Raw genomic sequence first — 19,399 nt, 5'->3', positions numbered from 1 at the left:
GATTCCTTATGCCGAATGACTGCACTGAGTTAAAAATGATTTTGGATTTTCTTCTCACGTATGTACATAAAAGCTAACAACAAATGAGTCCTTGCTGGGGTAGGGTTGAGACTGCAACAACCCACACTGTTTGTTATTGTAGGGGTTCTTAGGAGTTCTGGTTGTCACCCTTTAGGGGTAGCGGTATTGAAGATAGAGGGAGGGGGAAATAATTGTAGAATCTTGTGATAGCTTGCGAGAAAAAGTGTCACAAACCTAAGCAGCCCACATCAGACTAAACCACAGAAACAGGGTTGGTGTCATTTAAGTCTTTTTTCATCAGATGGAATGAAGTTTGGAGTTCAAAATTTTCATTTAAAAATCATGGGCTGGATTCTGTATTCCTCTGACTTCAATGAGACTTTTGGATCCCCAGAGATGTAGGCTCAACCTGCCGACAGTACGCTTTTATCATTGGTCCACTAATGATAGAGAACAAACAATTGTAGCTGATCAGTTAAACTACTGTTTAAAAAAAAACAACCCTCCTATGAAGCTCTTCAGGGAACTGCTTCTTCATATTCCACTAGTATCAGTGTATTTTGGTCGACATCTGTATAGTTTTGAAGTACACAAAGAATCCAGCAAAATCCTGTAGAAGTCCACACTTTTACCCAATGATACTGATATAATAATTGTAATATTTTGGCCTCTGGTGTATCTGCATGTGCTTCAAGGTGATCTGTTATTGAGGTCTCCTTTCTGGGTTAACCTGTGCTATTCACTACAACTATGAAGACAGGTTAAGCTCAAACTGGTATAACAATGACCAATCAGATATGCTAATTTAAAGCTGCAATCTGTTACTCCTTTTTTGTACATAAATGACTTTTGGTATTTCAACAGGAGAGAAATACAATGAAACAACAACAAAAACTTACCTAAAAATAACATGATAAGGTAGATTTGAAGAAAGAATGAAAATTTGATTGTGATGCTCATCGGATATGGCAGTGTGAAGCTAAACTTCCCTGTTTCACTGAAGAATGGAATGGCCTGAATCAGACACACAGCTGAAAGCAGAAGGCCAAGAAGATTATAGGCAAAATACAAAGGACAAGGTAAACTCTAGAGCTGGTCAAAAAACGAAGCTTCTCAAAGTTGTTCTCTTTTAATGGTAAAATATTTTGATACTTTCTGACAAACTCTTGTAATCTAGAAAGACTTCAGCATAAACTAGTTTTAAGTGGTATTTTTAAACACAGCTGCACCTAAGTCATGATATTTTCCTAGGTTTGTCTGTCTGTCTGTTTGTTGGCATTGGTGGGCAATACTATGAATCCACCCACAGCAACAAGATATTAGCCTTGCTAGCTAGGTTCAGTGCACTCTGCTGTTTCTCACTGTTTCTTTAGAAACTTAAGTTGGCACAAATTTCTATTGCAGTGAAACAGAAGTTAAACAAACACACACCATTCATCTCCACATAAGACGATGTGTAGCAAGAGAATTCGAGCCTTGCTGTCTCCCCAAAGCAATTGTTTTCAAATTGGCCCTAAAAACACAGGAAGGGACACAGCCCATGTTTCATGCTTCCCACCTGCCTCTATAGCTGGCCATGCTCCTCTCACGAGAACATTACACTTCGGGCTCTGTGGGAGTAGGAGCTGCAGCCTGGAGACTACTTCCACTCTATGGCTTTTACCCCCTGGTGCTGCAACCACTGGTAGCACAGTCACAGAGCCAGTGGGTGGAGGAGCTCCAGGAAGAGTGGCACCCTGTGAGTGTCCCAAGATCCAGGGTCTTGGAGTCAAGATTGCTCATGGGTCCTCTGTGCAATTTAAGATTTAGGCCCGTGTGAGACCATTACGCCCTCCCAGTCCAGGGGAGAAGGAGCCAGACTCCCCGAGTGACAAAGTACACAGACACAGCTCTCCTTCCCTGCTGCAGGAGGAGAGGATAGGGACCATACAGCGTATTCACACACGCACAAAGTGAAAAACAGCTTCTCCCAAATGTCACTACGAAGAAGAGCAACAACCCAAACCGGCCAAAAAAAGTACACAAATTGTGCATCCGTTTTCCTGTTCAACTGTGTGTGGGGTGATTTGCTTGTGCCCATGCCTCACGTCTCGTTCTCCTGCTCTTCCTGTTTATTAGGAGATCCGTGCTTCCTACCTCACTTTAAGTAGACTCTCTCTTTTGCGAAGGGAGAAACCCTGACCGGGGACCATTCTCCTCTCTTCGCCCTTAGCCTAGAAGGATTATTTCAAGCGCAGACCACTAGCATCGACTCTTGCTCCAGCCGCTCCTATCACTTTGTAACTAGTTTTTGAGCAGCTATGGCCATGTAACTTTTCCCTAAGCTTCTAGCAATGCGTTCATTTGTATCAGCTGGGAGGAGCTGTGGCTCACACCAGTGTAACTCCACGATGCACCTCTTGGCGGACAGGAGCGCTAGACTGCCAGCCTGGCAATCCGAACATTTCTTCTTGAGGTGTTATGGGTGATAGTAGGATGGATGAAGGAAGTGGCAGAGCTGGAGGCGGAAGTCCTCTACGTATCCAAAGGGCGAAGTAAAGCAAAGCCAATGATAGTGCAAGCTTCCCTGGTGCAGACGTGCCTCATGTCTGCACCTCTACAGGTCTGAGGTAAGTTCAGTTTCTGCACCAATCCAACCGTAGGTCTCTCTGACACTCCCAGCAAGGCCGCCAATTATCGCGACCCCTTTTGTTCTGCAAACAGTGGGAATGGGGGCTGGTGTTACCCTTAGCTTTTACCCTTCAGACGTGACCAAGGCACAGTACAGTGCATTAGGCTCAACGAGAGAGGCTGGGTGAACATTTTCGGTTGACTAACAAATTTGCCAAAAATGCAATTGTGAGGCAACCCAAACTATTAAAATTCAGGTCAAATTCAGCAAATGGTTTGGGTGAAATAACAAATGGGAGGGGGACGGGGGACGTAGAAGTCAAACCAAACCTATTCAGCGTTTTATTTTGAAACTAACCATCAAAAGGTTGCTTCAAAACTAGCAGTTTTGTTTTGAAACTTTGTGTTTGATCAGAATGAAATTATTTTGGTTTTGTCAAAAAAAAATTAATTTTGGTTCAAAATAAACTACCTTTTTTCAGGTTTTTTCAATCCCACCATCAAACCAAAATATAAATTACTCTCTCATCTCTATACAGAGCAGCATGATCTACAAGGCTGTGTTTTTGAAGCATACCTTCTGCCAAGGTGCCTAAAGGATAGAGAGGAATCCAGATGGTGTATCGGATCCAAGTTAGTAATTTCCATTCTATATCAATGCAGGAAAGCATGTAGAATGGATACCTAGAGTAAAATTCAGTTTGAAAGACAGACATTACTTAGAAGTTTAGCTTTCCACTTAAGTTACAATATTGTGCATAATCACTGTATGATGTCATCAATGTCAAATATTCATGATAAACACGATCAATCCCTTTAGTTATTGTCTTAATTGTAAATAATGATTAAGAATATTGAAAAGGGACTGTTTCATAGGGAGCTGCGGCAGGTATGTTTTTCCTCTGGCAGTTTACTGTACTAGACCTATTATCCTGGCAACCTGGATAGGTTTAACTGCCTGCTTTCTTCAACAAATATTTCAATTTAGATCCCAAAAAAATGAATAGAATACAATGTAGTTTGTCTGACAAACACCAGAAATTCCCAGAATCCATCACATTCTTTAGCTAAAGGCCTGAATTTCCTGTGGAAAGTGACATGAAAATCAGATTTCCTTGCCAAGGGTTAGGAAATGGGTAGAGGAACATAGCAGCAAGTTTTCCCAGACATGGAGCAACATGCGCTCTCGTTTCTCACATTGGAATCAGTCCCAGACTCCGCCAGATACAGGAAACTAGCAAGACACTTATGCTGTGACAAATCTGAGTCCCAAGGAATGCTTTATCAGCAGGGGCTATAATGCGAATGCCACCGGGTGTTTCTTAATGGCAAAATCAAAATTATTTTAAAGCAAAAGGCTGTTTTTCAGTAGAACCCTGGCGTTCCATGCACGTCAAAGGAAAATCCTACAAACCTGAATAACTCAGTAATACTCCAGCAGTAAAATACAAAGAACACCACCGCTTTGCTTTGCATTTCCTCCACGTTTCCGAGGACAATAAACAAGACAAAATTTCTTCCAAGTACCTGTTTAACAAAACACCAACATACACACAGGAGGATACTCAACAGATACCACTGTGGCACAGTCAGAGGGCAACAGTGAGCCCCTACCACTAGAAATACACAGACTCCTTAAGAGCCCATGGCACACGCAGCTCAGGGCCCGGGCACATTAGTGGTGCTGGAAGACCAGGGCATGTGTCTCTGGAGCGGAGCTGGGGAAGTGCTTCCTAAGCCTGCAGTCCTTGTACATACTGACCAGCTGTATTAGGGGCCAACCCAGGAGCAGAGAGAGAAGGTGGCCACGCCTTTTGCAGCACAGTGTGTCTGCTGTGGGAAGTTGAGCTGGTCCAAGTGCATGAGGTCCCCCCTCCCCCCGTTGTTCTGGTCTTTGCCCCAACTCCTTGTCTCATCAGACAACCCAAGAAGGTAGCCTACCAACCCAGGCTAGGAAGCATGGATTCCTACCTACGGGGCAATATATATCCCTGGGGTATCTCCACAGTGATGCCATTTCCTCCTCCCCTTCCCCGCCCCCTGCTTTTTTTTTTAAAAGCAGTAATGGCTAAGACTATCACAATATAAACTGTAATAACCTGGGGTGCGAGGAATCTTAAAATATTACCTGGAGAAAAGAAGGTATAAATGGTGACCTGACGATTCCTACTAGTGAATTCAGGATCTCTATAAATGCGAGCATCTGACAGAAGTACATCATGTCAGCAATGGTGTGAAATGTATCGTAGAAGGAATCTATCAAACAAAAGACCGCTTTAAGGCATCTGAATTTGCCTGCCAGGAGAAGCCAGCTTAACTACACAGCCCCCAACATATGCTAACTCATTCAAATATTTTAGAACTATATTTGTGTTGGAAAAATTTAGTGTTCAACCTTGTGCGTGAAGCCTATATGCAGGCTAGTGTGCAGTCAGAGTAAAAATCTTAAAAACGTTACCCGATCAAAGTAAAAGTCCTATGCTGAAAGAATCACAGAATCATAGGGTTAGAAGGGACGCAAGGGTCATCTAGTCTAACCCCCAATGCAAGTACAATTAGAGCTATTTCAGTAAACAATATGGAAAAGAAAGAGGGCTGTGCTCTGGATTAACAGAATGGACAATTGGATCTTTTAGAAAAACAACATTTGAGCCAATCCATTTTTATTAATACTGGCTCTCTAAATGGAAGAAACGTCTGTCTCGAGTGCGAGGCAGTGTCGTTGTAGCCATGTCCGTTCCAGGATAGGAGAGAGACAAGGTGGGTGAGATCATATATTTTACTGGACCACCTTCTGCTGATGACAGAGACAAGCTTTCAAGCCACACAGAGCTTGTCTCGCACCAACAGAAGGCGGTCCAATAAAAGTCTCAAGTGAGATTTTTCATTCCCCCCCACCCCACAACACAGTTTCTTTTTTAAAATTAAAATTTAGCATGTATAGATTACAGCAAATATTACTGATGCCCATAAATCACAGGCTCTGCGATTATTTACAGGTCCTGTCCTTAATGTTATGACAATTTTTGGGAGGGTTTTGTTGTGTATTTCAATGAAGTATTTACAGTTTCATGTGGCTTAATTTAGATGTCATTGTTTAGAAATTACTGCAAAGGGTGAAAGGAGGAATAAAATAAAATAGGATAAAATAGTGCTTATTACTTGCCTTTTCCTAAGATAAACAGGCGAACTGTCATATTCACAAAAATCCAGGAGAACCCCAAAAACTGCACAAGATTATACATGAACAAATATCCTCTCTTCAGCTGTCTGAAAGCTATAATCAACGTTAAACAATCATGTTAGCAAAATGCAACAGCATTCCTATATTTTGCAACTGGCTCTCAGCGGCGAGGTGGGTTAGTGAGTTAGCCTTTCAAATCTGAAGATGGGTTACAAAAGAAAACAAGGTTTCACGCTATTCTGGATAACACAGGACTACCAAAGATTTGCCGTGTGGACTCAAGGGAAACGCAGCACTGGAGTAACAGGACTGCTGCACCTATCTCAGCTTGGGCTGGGCTTTCACATCACCTGCTGGCACGATTGATGACAAAAATGATCAAATCCTCTAGGAACCAGTAGTGCGGTTTTACTCAGCTTGTAAGTAGTTATATACATAATAAAGTGCTGTATACTAGTTTTACAGAGAGACAACAAGTCTATCAACACTACCATGACCACATCGGAAGTACTTAAGTGCATGCTTACAGAGGTAATATTTTGCCTGTGTGTGCATAAGCAAGCCATTGCCACTATCTTATCCACCAAATCAACCTTACTAATTTAAAGATACAGTTACTTACAGTCTTTAGGGACTCTGGATTCAATTCTGATTTTGTTAATCCTTTCTTCTTCTTCCTAAAAATTAGGGATAAAGTTGTAAATGGTTTTAGTGTCGTATTTCTATATAGTAATTAGCAGCTAATATTTAGTTAACTGTTCTGCTGCAAAGCTAGTGGGGTTTTAGAGTCAGCTAATATCCACTTACGAGTCTAATGTGTTAAATTTTTCACCTAGGCAAAACTGTGCAAATTCTTCATTGTCAGGAAAGAGTGTTACTGCAATAGCTAATGGTTGTCTAGCCAGCTATGTAACCTCCGTTACACATTTTCATCTAATGAATACGTTTTGTGGTGTGAAAACTGCCGTTTTCCATGTTAATTCTTGATCATTACCACCACTCAAAACTGTTCCTTTTCTTATGAGAGTGTGAAGTCATCCTCTGGCTCTCTTCAGACCATTTAACACACACCCCAATTGTTAACTCCTGGGAAGAAGTAAAGTCACTCTGGATTGCTGTATAAATCAAAACAGCCCTTTCAATATCCTGTATAACTTACGTGGTCATTAGGATGTAAGAAACAGACTTGTCCTTCTGACCATGGGGCAGAGTGTGTTGTAGAACTGACCCCACTCACACTTTTGTATGGATGTTTGTGTCCTTTCCAAGAGGCATTATTATTTCTTTGCTAACTATTCTGAATGCAGTAGAGAGCATTTGAATTACCACGTAGCTGAATGTAAAGACAGGGCCAGCCTGGTGGCTCAGGAGGCTGCTTTCTGGACACTCTACCTAGAAATCCTCATTTTAGAAACAACCTCGGGACTTCTGCTTTTCACACAAGCAAGGCTGGAGTGTTTTAGAAAGGGAGTCTCTCTTGGTCTTTAACTGAAGGAAACAGCAAACACTATCTAGGGGATATAACCTGTCAAGTTCAGAGCCAGATCCATTTGGGAGCATTCTGATTGGGGGCCAACTCTAAAAGCAATATAAGTAAAAGATGAGCATGTGCTTGAGACGGTCTCGTTTAAGGAGAAGAGAGGACATGCTGTCTCTCATGGCTAGGCACCTCAACTTCTGGAGACCTTGGTTTGCAGGTAGGCAAGATAGCTTGAGCCCTCTGCCAACATCAGATATCCCATGGATTTCAGCTTATTTAGACTGCGAGCTCTTCAGGGCAAGGACCATCCATATATGTTTATATAAAAGAAAAGGAGTACTTGTGGCACCTTAGAGACTAACCAATTTATTTGAGCATGAGCTTTCGTGAGCTACAGCTCACTTCATCGGATGCATACCGTGGAAACTGCAGCAGACTTTATATACACACAGAGAATATGAAACAATACCTCCTCCCACCCCACTGTCCTGCTGGTAATAGCTTATCTAAAGTGATCATCAGGTTGGGCCATTTCCAGCACAAATCCAGGTTTTCTCACCCTCCACCCCACAAATTCACTCTCCTGCTGGTGATAGCCCATCCAAAGTGACAAATCTTTACACAATGTGCATGATAATCAAGTTGGGCCATTTCCTGCACAAATCCAGGTTCTCTTACCCCCTCACCCCCCTCCAAAAACCACACACACAAACTCACTATCCTGCTGGTAATAGCTCATCCCTACAATGTGCATGATAATCAAGGTGGGCCATTTCCAGCACAAATCCAGGTTTTCTCACACCCCCCCCACCCCCATACACACACAAACTCACTCTCCTGTAATAGCTCATCCAAACTGACCACTCTCCAAGTTTAAATCCAAGTTAATCCAGAACATCTGGGGGGAGGGGGGGGAGGAAAAAACAAGGGGAAATAGGCTACCTTGCATAATGACTTAGCCACTCCCAGTCTCTATTTAAGCCTAAATTAATGGTATCCAATTTGCAAATGAATTCCAATTCAGCAGTTTCTCGCTGGAGTCTGGATTTTTATATAGTGTCTAGCACAGGGGTTCTGAAACTGGGGGTCGGGACCCCTCAGGGGATCACAAGGTTATTATATGGGGCGTTGCGAGCTGTCAGCCTGCACCCCAAACCCTGCTTTGCATCCAGCATTTATAATGGTGTTAAATATATTAAGAAGTGCTTTTAATGTATAAGGGGGGGGTCGCACTCAGAGGCTTGCTATGTGAAAGGGGTCACTAGTACAAAAGTTTGAGAACCACTGGTCTAGCACAATGGCACCCCGATCCAGACTGGGGCCTCTGTGTATAATAATTTATGGATAATGCTCATTTTAAACCAAACACCTCACCTAATAGGGCCTCCCCCTTTTAGTTTCAGGTTTTTATACTGAATCCATTTATTATTGTTTAATTTGGATCTTGCAACCAGCACACTAGTCAGAAACTCCCAACTATAAATCTGTTAACTCAATGGCAAGAATCTAGGTATTTCTTAGGACATGCACTCTTAGCTGCTTATTTAAACTGCTCCGAAAGCACATGGAGTACTGACCTTTGCTTTGAGTTCCATTTCAGCATCCGACTCATCTAGCCAGCGATCAAAATCAGGGGCTAGGAACATTGGGCGCCTCTCCTGTTTGGTGAGTCTTTTCCACCAGTTGCTTTCTTTTTTCTGCACGCTGATGTTCAGCTGCCTCTGAGTCACTTTGTACTCCAGCTGCGAAACACACAATGGGGGGTAGACACAGGAACATGCCTCATTAGAACTGGGGTCCTCATGACTAGAATGTTTTTGATTCAATCAGGGCTGGTGAAAGGTTCTGCGTTGACAGCTCTGGAGAGCAGAAGGGTTGTGTCTGAGGATTTGCCTACCTGCCAGTCGGGGGGCTGCAAGTGCATCTTGCACAGACAAACCTGAGCGACTTTTACTCTAGCTAGCTCGGGTAGGGTAGCAGTAAGCCACAGAAACGCATGCTGTACAAGCCCACCTGGAACGCTGGGTAATCGCTCGAGCGGCTAGCCCCCACGGAAGCCCAGGCTGCTGCAGCTTCACGGCTCTGGGCTGAGGTTAAAGCTAGCTCGGGGACGTCTGCGTGAGCTGCAGTCATGCCCCAACTGCAGTATGGATCTACCGGAAGGGGGAGAAGGCAGTTCAGTACCTACAGCCACATTCAGCGTCTGGTGCCTCTGCGGTAACTGCCTATCAAGGGTGCCAGCTGCAATGGTGATAGTTTTTGGGATGGTCTAGCTGTCAGTGGACTGGTTTCACAAGACCCTCAGCTCATTTCACACAGGCCACTAAGCAGCCCTTAGAGCAGTGGTCTCCAAGCTTTTTAAGCACAAGATCACTTTTTGAATTTAAGCGCAACCCAAGATCTATCTACCTCAAAGGAAATGTAGAAATAACAGTAATCACACAAACCCCAAAACCCTTGCCCCGCCCCATGCCCCAGCCCCACTCACACCATCCCCCCTCCCTCCATTGCTCGCTCTCCCCCACTCTCACTCACTTTCATCAGACTGGGACAGGGGGTTGAGTTGTGGGGGGGGGCGGGCTGTGGGGGGGGGCAGAGGGATTTGGAGTGTGGGAGGGGCTCCGGACTGAGCCTGGGGCAGGGGTACAGGAGGGGGTTCAAGGTGCGGGTTCCGGGAGGGAGTTTGGGTGCAGGAGGGGGCTCAGGGCTGGGGGTCAGGAGTGCTGGGTCCGGGAGGTGGCTCAGGCCGCGGGTTCGGGTGCAGGCTCTGGGAGTGGGCTGGGGCAGGGCGCTGGGCTGCAGGGTTGTTGGGATTTTGTGGTTCCCAATAATAATCAAACAAAGGGAGAGCCCCGGTACAAAGATCAGCCAGAGTCCCTCCAGCAAGGAGCCCCTCCCGTTGCTATTTTATAGTACATGGCAGTTACGTAACACAAACCTCTGGCCAATCATTTTTAACCTTTCCATATATGGATTTGTTCATCACATGCTTATACTTCTCCACTCCACACGTTGAGCTCACCCCTGTCCCCTTGGCCTTTTCTAGAATGTTCCTAGGGTGGTGAGCCACAGAAGGCTTCTTTCTGCCTACGTACCGTCTAAATCACATTTTGTTTAAAATGAACACAAGTATACTCTTCAGGGTGCAGGCTGTGGGAGGGGGTTGGGGTGCAGGAAGCATACGGGGTGTAGGGGGGGGCTCAGGGTGCAGGAGAGGGTGTGGGGTGCAGGCTCTGGAGGGAGTTTGGGTGCGGGGAGGGGGGCGCTCAGGGCTGGGGGAAGGGGTTGGGGTGCAGGAGGAATTTGGTGTGTGGGCTCTGGCCAGGCACTGCTTACCTCAGACAGCTGCCGGGCAGTGGGGCTAAGGCAGGCTCCCTGCCTGCCCTCGCCCCACACCGCTCCCAGATGCAGCCGCCGCGTCTGGCAGTGGCTCCCCCGGGGGGGGGGGGGCGGAGAAGAGAGGCAAATGGCTCCACATTCTGCCCTGTCCGTAGGCACTGCCCCCGCAGCTCCCATTGGCTGGGAACGGGAACCGCCCCCTCCCCCCGGAGCCACTGCCAGACATGACGGCCACTCCCAGGAGCAGAACGGGGCTAGGGCAGGCAGGGCGCCTGCTTCAGCCCCACTGCGCCACCCGACTGTTCGTGGTCAACCTCCCAGTTCGGCTGCAGGAGGGTTGGCAACCCGATCGCAATCGACTGGTCGATCATGGAGCCTCTGACAATCTCAGTGCCTGAGGATTCACAGCCAGATACTCCACGGTCGACCAGTCGATCGCAATCTCACTGCATTAGAGGCTAACTATCAATTTTAGGCTGGAGTTGAACCAGTGACCTAAATGCAAAAAGTGCTGGGGCCTGTTAGTCAGCCCCTGGACCACCCAATCCTCCTTAATAAGTACATTTCAGGCCAAGCGTAAAGATACTGCTAGCACTGGCTGCGGTGAGTTCTTACTAGCAAAATGTACAGTGGTAACAACTGAAAGAAAGGGGTCTCTCTTTCCCAAGGGGCAACTGCCCCAATTTTAAAAGTTCCTAAAATAACCTAGAGATATGGAAGTGCCGAGAGGCTGCTTGTGTAGCTGCAAGTCAAAGTGAAAGTTTCTCAGTTCTTTTGCTCTTTTCTTATTTTATCAGCTTCTTTGACAGAGAAGAATCCAGACTGGTGACCACATGTTTGCACATGAAGGTCATGGATCAGGCACTCAGAAGCTGCCAAAGAACCAGGCCAATGGTGGGAAAGTCACTTCTCCGTGTTTCTACTGGGGATAGTTCATACAGCACAGTAACTCCATCTCCTAACTATAACACCTGCCCCCTGCAGTGGCCATAGAACGAATATTTGCACCTTTAATTAGAAAGGGGGCAAAATCACACATCTGGATTTCTACACTACCCCACCTACCTGTCAAATCTTTGGTGCAGTTTGAATCCACACTTAGCACTTTGATTACAATCCTTTGAGTAAGAAAGGGTGCTAAATATTTCACAAACGCAAAGCCTTCCGGAGTAGATCTCTCCATTTTACAAATGAGGTAGCAGACCTAGGGTACAACTACACTAGACTTTGGCCCCTTGCGGTACTTACACATTCATAAAGGCTAGTGTCACCACTCTCCTCCCCACACACACACTTGAGCCAGGCTATAAACACCTGATCGACCTGCATCCAACATGTGTGGTGGGTGAATTACACTAGCCTTTTCAAATGTGTAAGCATCTCAAGTTAATTAGGAATCAGGTACAAAAGGCTAGTGAATTCAAGCTCAAAGAGAACAGTGAGTTGCCTGAGTTTAAACAGCAAGTTAGTGGTACAGAAACCTGACACAGAGGACCAGATAGGTGCCTTGTGGAATTTTCACCCTCAGTATTTTTGAAAACCACACAAGGCAACTACTGCATCCTTGATTGCCTAAATATCTTTACAAAAGTGATTCTTTGTGTCCTATTCCAGCTATTAGGTACATTCCCTTTGTCCAGAACTTTGCAACTGTTAAAGGCCCAGGCTTCTGCCAATTGAACTTCTCAATATATGAGATTAAAATGCACTCAAGACTAAAATAACCCACTGTATGGTAGCGAGGGACAGTACATATTGCAGGGCTTTGGAGCGCGAAGCAGCTCTGGAGCAGTGGAGCTGCAGGTTTTTGCCTGGAGCTGGAGCACAGCTCCAAAGCCCTGACATATTGAGGAGTGCATGTGTGGAGTTTGGGTTAAAAATGGGGCTGAAATAAAGCAACAACAACTTACAACTTCTACGTTAAAAATCTCATTTCTGGAACTAACGTTTTCATGTTTTGGGGGTCTTACGGAGAAGCTGGAGTTTTACTCAAAGCTTTATTTCTTCAAGCAGCCAAGTTAAATTGTTTCTAACTCAACCACACTGAGACACATGATCAGGTGCATCTTCAGTGAATGGTCCTTCATTCCAGGTCTATTCTACTGTAGTGAGTGGGGTGTGGTCTCCCTCCATGCACTCCTATACCTACTTTAATTATATTTACATACATCACAGTGTGGGGAGGGAGCTCTGATTACTTCCCACTGGCAGCAGAGCTGTGTGGCTCTCCTTTGATGTGGTGGAGACAATGGATAATTAATGGACAGTGAAACACTTTTGTTTATTTGCAAGATGGCTAGCGGCCATCTCTGAAAATATGAGCCACCCGTATGAAGCCACCAGCAAACATCCCAGATTTAATCCTGTGGCAGTGGGGTATCATGTCAATAAGCTGATGCTGTGGTTGGAGAACTAGACTGACTGGACCTACAGGTATTTATAGGGAAGATGTAAAACAGCTGAGCTGCACAACATGGGGCTCTTAATCTATTCAACAATCTAGCCACATGCCGGCCCCACCCTTGATTAAGTTTATTGAAAAAACTGATGAAGTGATTGGGGAAGGAAGGGATGAAGGTCCCATCTGTCCAAGGCGGTACCATTGGCTCCATCAGCTAATGCGGGATGGTCTGTTACCGCTGATTGCAAGGTGGTGCAGATCACCACAGCTTTCGAGGGGGTTGTCCTGGGGGACTCTGTTACTCTTGCTAAGTCATCTAAAAGGATGGTGGTATTTGTTCCCCCTGGCTGAGGGTGCTCAGTCCTTCAAAATGCTGATAATACCCTGCTCTCTCCCCTCCAAGCCAGCCAATACAGAGGATCACCTTACTCCATACCTAGCTCCAATGAGGGCCAACGGGCTGAGCTCAGTCTGATATGACGGATGTTAGAAGACTGGAGAAGGCAACTAGAAGCTATGGCCAAGGTAAGGTCCGCCTCTGAACAAGGGTGTTTCTGCATTTTGTTGTTTAAGTTTGCAATCTTGGGGTGGCTCGATTCCCACCTACTAGCTGACCGGAGAGCAACAGCTTTTCTCCACCCTACGTGGCACCAGCGCAGTGCAGCTGTTTCCCCTACGCCATTCACCCCCTGCTACCATTCTCCAGTCCTTTGTCAGTGCACTCTGCATGGGGCTGCATCTCTGATCCATCCAGAAACCGAAGCTGGTGCAAAACCCAATAGCCTTTTAATTAACATGTTCTATTAGTGCTGCGACCTGCCCTGGGTGCCTAATGGCTTCCAAGGGATTGATGAAGAGATTGGTTTTGATCTATAGCACCACAAGTGGCCTGGGACCTGCTTGCCTGAGACCAGGCCTACGCTAGGGACTGTTGCCAGCATGGCTATGCAGGCCAAGGGTGTGAAGAGGTGAGTTCCCTGACCAACACAGGGGTGCAGGCAAAAGTCCCTGGTGTAGATGCAATGATATGTGCAAAACTAGCCTTTTATGGCATGGCTTGTTTCACTCATGGGGGGTGGTTTTACGCTACCATAACTTTGCCAGAAATAGCTGCGTCCAGACTGGGAGCGCTTCACCGGTACAGGTATATTATATGAGCAAAGTGCTCCTACTATACCAATCAAAGCATAGTTTTGTAGCTGTAACTGAATCTACGCTATGGACTTTGGCTGGCACAGCTGTGTTGGCCAAGGGGGCTCCAGCACCTCTGTGGGCTCATCTGCGACAATATGGCCATCACTTGTTAGCTTTCCATGCTGTCTAGTAATATGACACTCAAGATGCCACTTGTTGGGAGCCATAGCTCGCTCTCCAGTCCTGGCCTCAGATTATCCGAACTGCCTGCCAGCCCATTGTTTGGTCTTTATCAGATATTTAAAAACACATGTCAAGTCTCTTAACAACGCTGTTCTGCATTGGCATGGAGGATGTGCAGGTACACAAATACAGCAGGACGTGCTCAGAGTGATTTGGGGTTAGACTAATGGCTGGTCCACACATAGGCCTGTGCCAACTTAACTTAATCAATTTGCTATAGCCAATGTCATTATTTCACTGCAGTTCTGTGAGTGGACACTTATTTCGGAATAGAAGTGACTACAGTCTACGGAGCCAGCTGACTTTAGTTAAATATATGAACACTTGTTTTTTATTCTGCACTAAGAGCACCCATGCACCACAATAACTAACTAGATCAATTTTAATTCTCACCTCTTGTTGTTTTCTTGCACATCTTTGGGTAGACAAGGCCTGGAACTCTGATTATAATGGAGTCTAAGGCAAAGAACTTTTGCTGCTTTTACTGCAAAGCTTTGTTTCGATATTGATGGGTTGGCAATTCCCTTGAAATTCAGCAATTTACCCCTCCAGAGAGGAGTTAAATTCTGCATTTCAAATGAAGTGACTCCTCTCCTTTCTTTGCTCGGCAAGATGGGAAGGGAAGGTCTATCTACCGCAAGGAAGGAAGGATTCGGCAGAATTTCCCAGATTTACTGCCGCTATTCCTGGTGGACAAATAAAAAGAACCAGGACAATTACAGGACAAGTCTTGCTGCAGCTGCTCCCCACTGGGAGTGAAGATCAGTTTTGCAGGACCCCCTGTGACTAAAAGGACAGGCAGATCTTGGGAGTGCCAGGAAGAGTCAATCTTCCCAGGTAGGCTCTCTCCAGTTATAAGACAGGAACTAAGACAGCGCTTCACAGTGAGAGCGTTGCAACACGTTCATGCTGGGATTCTTTGTAATTCGTACAAGCAATGAGAGCACACGTCAAGATTTTTAGCAAGGTCACAGAATACATAAGAGGTGGTGTTGTTTTATTTCAGAGAGGCTGCACTTCCCATAAGCTAACTTAACAGCGGATGGGATGTTTTCATTCAGAAAAATTGCTAGATTCTCTGCTATTTTACTGCTCCAGTAAATTTTTAAGCTACCCACCACTCGCTTCTGTAATTAATTTAAAGCCATGTTCATGTAAACCCATATTTATGAGAGCAGTATGAGATCTGTGTGAGAAAGGTTGCGGAATCAGTCTCAAAGACAGGGCATTGAATGCGTACTGCACTTAGAACTTTAAACATTAGTAAAATCATCTGTTATAGCAGGGCTGGGCAAACTTTTTGGCCCAAGAGCCACATCGGGGTTGCGAAACTCTATGGAGGGCTGAGTAGGAAAGGCTGTGCTTCCCCAAACAGCCTGGCTCCCTGCCCCCTATCTGCCCCTTCCCACTTTCTGCCCGCCTCTGAACCCCCAACCCATCCAACCCCCCCTGCTCATTATCCCCTGACCGCCCCCTCCTGGGACCCCACCTCCTCATCCAACCCCCCCTGCTCCCCATCCCCTGACCACCCCATCCAACCACCCCCTGCTTCCTGTTCCCTAACTGCCCCCCGGAACCCCCTGTCCCTCATCCAACCCCCCTGCTCCCTGTCCCTTTACCATGCTGCTCAGAGTGGCAGGACAGCCAGCCATGCTGCCCACGCGGTGGCATGGCTGCGGGGGAGAGGGGACAGTGGGGGAGGGGCCGGGGGCTAGCCTCCCCAGCTGGGAGCTCAAGGGCCGGGCAGGGCGGTCCCGCAGGCCTGGATGTGGCCCGTAGTTTGCCCACCTCTGTGTTATAGCATCACGAAGCAAAGCAACAACCCTAAATCGCATCCCAGGAAATTTAAAGCATAGCCATTTCCCTTTGGAGTTTTTTTTTTTTTTAACCACTTAACAGTAATACTTTTCTTTTGTAAAACATAGAAGAAAAAAATACATACTTGGGGCTTGACTGGTTCTAGAAATGCAAGCTGAAATTCATATACATTGTCCCCCTTGGCACCATGACCCTGGGCTAAAAGAAAAGGAGCAACAATCAGTGTAAAGATCCTGATTCCCCACCACCACCGCACACCATGTGCAAAATGTACTTTAACTATTCAGTGTTCGTTTAAAGTGCCCTCCCCTACCCCACGGTGCTGCATGATCAAACTATGTAATAATGGACATGCAAAGACAGCGTCACAGCTTTTTAGAATTTAATTCGCTTTTAACGAAGTGACATTTAAAAATGCGTTGGGTGCCTTATAGGGGGGTCGACATCCACTATAACAGAGAATAGTGCTGGAAAAGGACCTTCATGTGAGGCAGGAATGGATGAGACTCCAGGAGGAGCAAGTTCCTCCCAACGGGATCTATCGCAGCAAAGGATCAGCTGCCCAATTTAAGATGCAATGGTGAAATCCCTAAAACATCAGTGATGACAGAGTGCAAATACGCCCCAGGATTCATCAGTTTCCTACAAAGCCAGGTCCTTCCCCATAAAATCCTCTGAAAGCCAGCAGGCTCGGCAAAAAATATGCCATTTTAAAGGGTGCCATTGTAAAATAATCCTGTCCACATAAAACGATACAATCTAAGCCAACACATTATGTCTTTACCATATGCTTCTGGGCCACAAGAGTGGTATACAGGCTCAAGGATGCAGTATGAAAGATACACAGTAGATTCCTAATGCAAAAAAGCAACAGTATATTCCTTGCACTAACCTGACAAGCAAAACAGCGAACTCGGTCCCTTAAGGGTGAACTGTTCAGTCAAAACAAAACAAAAACTTTTACAAAGGAATCTATTTACCTTTCAAATTTAATTTTAGTTCCTGGTCCAAAACCTGCTCGTATTTGCACACAAGGTCTTTGTGACAGTAGTACTGCTTTCAATGTGAAGTTTAGGGAAAGAGACGTGGATAATCAGCTGACATTTAAATGTGGTACATGGTTTGTTTGGGTTTTTTTAATTAAATATGGTGCTGCTATCAACTACTACAGCTAGACCTAGAACATTTACCTGAAACCCAAAACCACCAGCTCCAGCTGTATTGTGTTACAGGCTCTGATGTTCAAGCTCCCACGGGTGAGTGTAGGGGTCCAGGATCAGGGCCAAAATCATTACGACCAAGAAAAGAAAGTAGAGAAGTTGTGGCCAGCAATCCCTTGGCAATCCTAGGCTGCACAGCTGCATGTTGCTAGGAGTCCACCCCTGTGCAGAGGGATCAGGGATGCTATTCACTTTAAAAGAAATGTAGTCACCTACCTTTGAAATGAAGCACGTCGTCCATAATGGTGATCTCGGGGCTCTGAGGAAAGAGAGGATGTTTTAGGCGGCAGGCGTGTACCCCTTTCAAACAAACTGTTTTAAGGCCAGGATCCTGGCAACTGAGAGGGATTCAGAAACTGACCCAGAAGAGTCTGGGGGCACTTCAAGCAGCAAAGTACCCAGGTTACCAGTTACACCTGTGGTTCTCCAGACTTTTTCTAATGCACCTGGCATGAGATGGGGGAAGGGTAGTTAGGAGGGAGTCTCCCTGCGCTGTATACACCATGCAGAGGACGGTGCGGGGGCCTGTACGGGGGGGGGGGGTCTCCCTGGGCCGTACACGGTGCATGGGTGCTGTAGAGGGGGGTCTCCCTGGAATGCATGCCCCGTGCACGGGAGGGGGGCGCTGTACAGCAGGGAGGGGGGGGTCTCCCTGGGCCGTACACGGTGCATGGGACAGGGGTGCTGTAGAGGGGGGTGGGGGGGTCTCCCTGGAATGCATGCCCCGTGCACGGGAGGGGGGCGCTGTACAGCAGGGAGGGGGGGTCTCCCTGGGCCGTACACGGTGCATGGGACAGGGGTGCTGTAGAGGGGGGTGGGGGGGTCTCCCTGGAATGCATGCCCCGTGCACGGGAGGGGGGCGCTGTACAGCAGGGAGGGGGGGTCTCCCTGGGCCGTACACGGTGCATGGGACAGGGGTGCTGTAGAGGGGGGTGGGGGGGTCTCCCTGGAATGCATGCCCCGTGCACGGGAGGGGGGCGCTGTACAGCGGGGGGGGGTCTCCCTGGGCCGTACACGGTGCATGGGACAGGGGTGCTGTAGAGGGGGGTGGGGGGGGTCTCCCTGGAATGCATGCCCCGTGCACGGGAGGGGGGCGCTGTACAGCAGGGAGGGGGTGTCTCCCTGGGCCCTACACGGTGCATGGGACAGGGGTGCTGTAGAGGGGGGTGGGGGGGGTCTCCCTGGAATGCATGCCCCGTGCACGGGAGGGGGGCGCTGTACAGCAGGGAGGGGGTGTCTCCCTGGGCCCTACACGGTGCATGGGACAGGGGTGCTGTAGAGGGGGGTGGGGGGGTCTCCCTGGAATGCATGCCCCGTGCACGGGAGGGGGGCGCTGTACAGCAGGGGGGGTCTCCCTGGGCCGTACACGGCGCATGGGACAGGGGTGCTGTAGAGGGGGGTGGGGGGGTCTCCCTGGAATGCATGCCCCGTGCACGGGAGGGGGGCGCTGTACAGCAGGGGGGGGGTCTCCCTGGGCCGTACACGGCGCATGGGACAGGGGTGCTGTAGAGGGGGGTGGGGGGGTCTCCCTGGAATGCATGCCCCGTGCACGGGAGGGGGGCGCTGTACAGCAGGGGGGGGGTCTCCCTGGGCCGTACACGGTGCATGGGACAGGGGTGCTGTGGGGGGCCGCCCTGGGCTGTACGCACGCTGCACGCAGCAGGGGCCCCGCACAGCGCGGGAGCGGCCGCGCCCCGGGCACGGACGGGACCGGGACGGGGGGCGGCTCCCCGGGCTGCGTGCCCGGCGCGCGGGATATGGGGCCGGGCGGTACCTGCACGTCGCTCAGCTCCACCCGTAGGTAGAGCTCGCGGTGCCGCTGCGCCCAGTGCACGTGCGGGGTCAGGCTCTGGCTCTGGCGCTGCATCGCGGCGGCCGGGGCAGGCCGGGCTCCGAGGGCTCCGCGCGGCGCCTGGCGAGGCCGGGTGGGGGGGGGGGTTTGGTTGCCC

The 19,399-nt window shown here is 47.8% G+C and overlaps 1 protein-coding gene across 7 annotated transcripts in view; it reads right to left on the bottom strand.

The window, feature by feature from the left end:
- The window catches only part of HACD3 (3-hydroxyacyl-CoA dehydratase 3), a 22,158-nt gene extending 2,759 nt beyond the window's left edge, over positions 1 to 19,399 (bottom strand). The window contains exons 1-11 of one of the 7 annotated variants that reach the window (XR_012154101.2): positions 19,225 to 19,399; positions 17,667 to 17,709; positions 16,355 to 16,428; positions 8,873 to 9,037; positions 6,438 to 6,492; positions 5,798 to 5,908; positions 4,760 to 4,887; positions 4,046 to 4,158; positions 3,209 to 3,315; positions 921 to 1,052; positions 256 to 461 (exon numbers count right to left, since the gene is read on the bottom strand). Coding sequence is in view for 6 of the 7 variants with exons in the window: in XM_073304366.2 (XP_073160467.1) it covers positions 921 to 1,052; positions 3,209 to 3,315; positions 4,046 to 4,158; positions 4,760 to 4,887; positions 5,798 to 5,908; positions 6,438 to 6,492; positions 8,873 to 9,037; positions 16,355 to 16,428; positions 17,667 to 17,709; positions 19,225 to 19,317 (1,021 nt within the window). In the remaining variant the exon portion in view is untranslated. Of the gene's footprint in view, positions 1 to 255; positions 462 to 920; positions 1,053 to 3,208; positions 3,316 to 4,045; positions 4,159 to 4,759; positions 4,888 to 5,797; positions 5,909 to 6,437; positions 6,493 to 8,872; positions 9,038 to 9,308; positions 9,449 to 16,354; positions 16,429 to 17,122; positions 17,382 to 17,420; positions 17,621 to 17,666; positions 17,710 to 19,224 lie in introns of those variants that run through there. The other 6 variants (XM_073304366.2, XM_073304367.2, XM_073304368.2 and 3 more) reach the window with 6 other exon arrangements.

Source organism: Lepidochelys kempii, chromosome 10, assembly GCF_965140285.1.
Source record: "Lepidochelys kempii isolate rLepKem1 chromosome 10, rLepKem1.hap1, whole genome shotgun sequence".
Taxonomy (NCBI): Eukaryota; Metazoa; Chordata; order Testudines; family Cheloniidae; genus Lepidochelys; species Lepidochelys kempii.
Note: the sequence above shows the minus strand (reverse complement) of the source record. Positions and strands in the feature narration are given on the sequence as shown.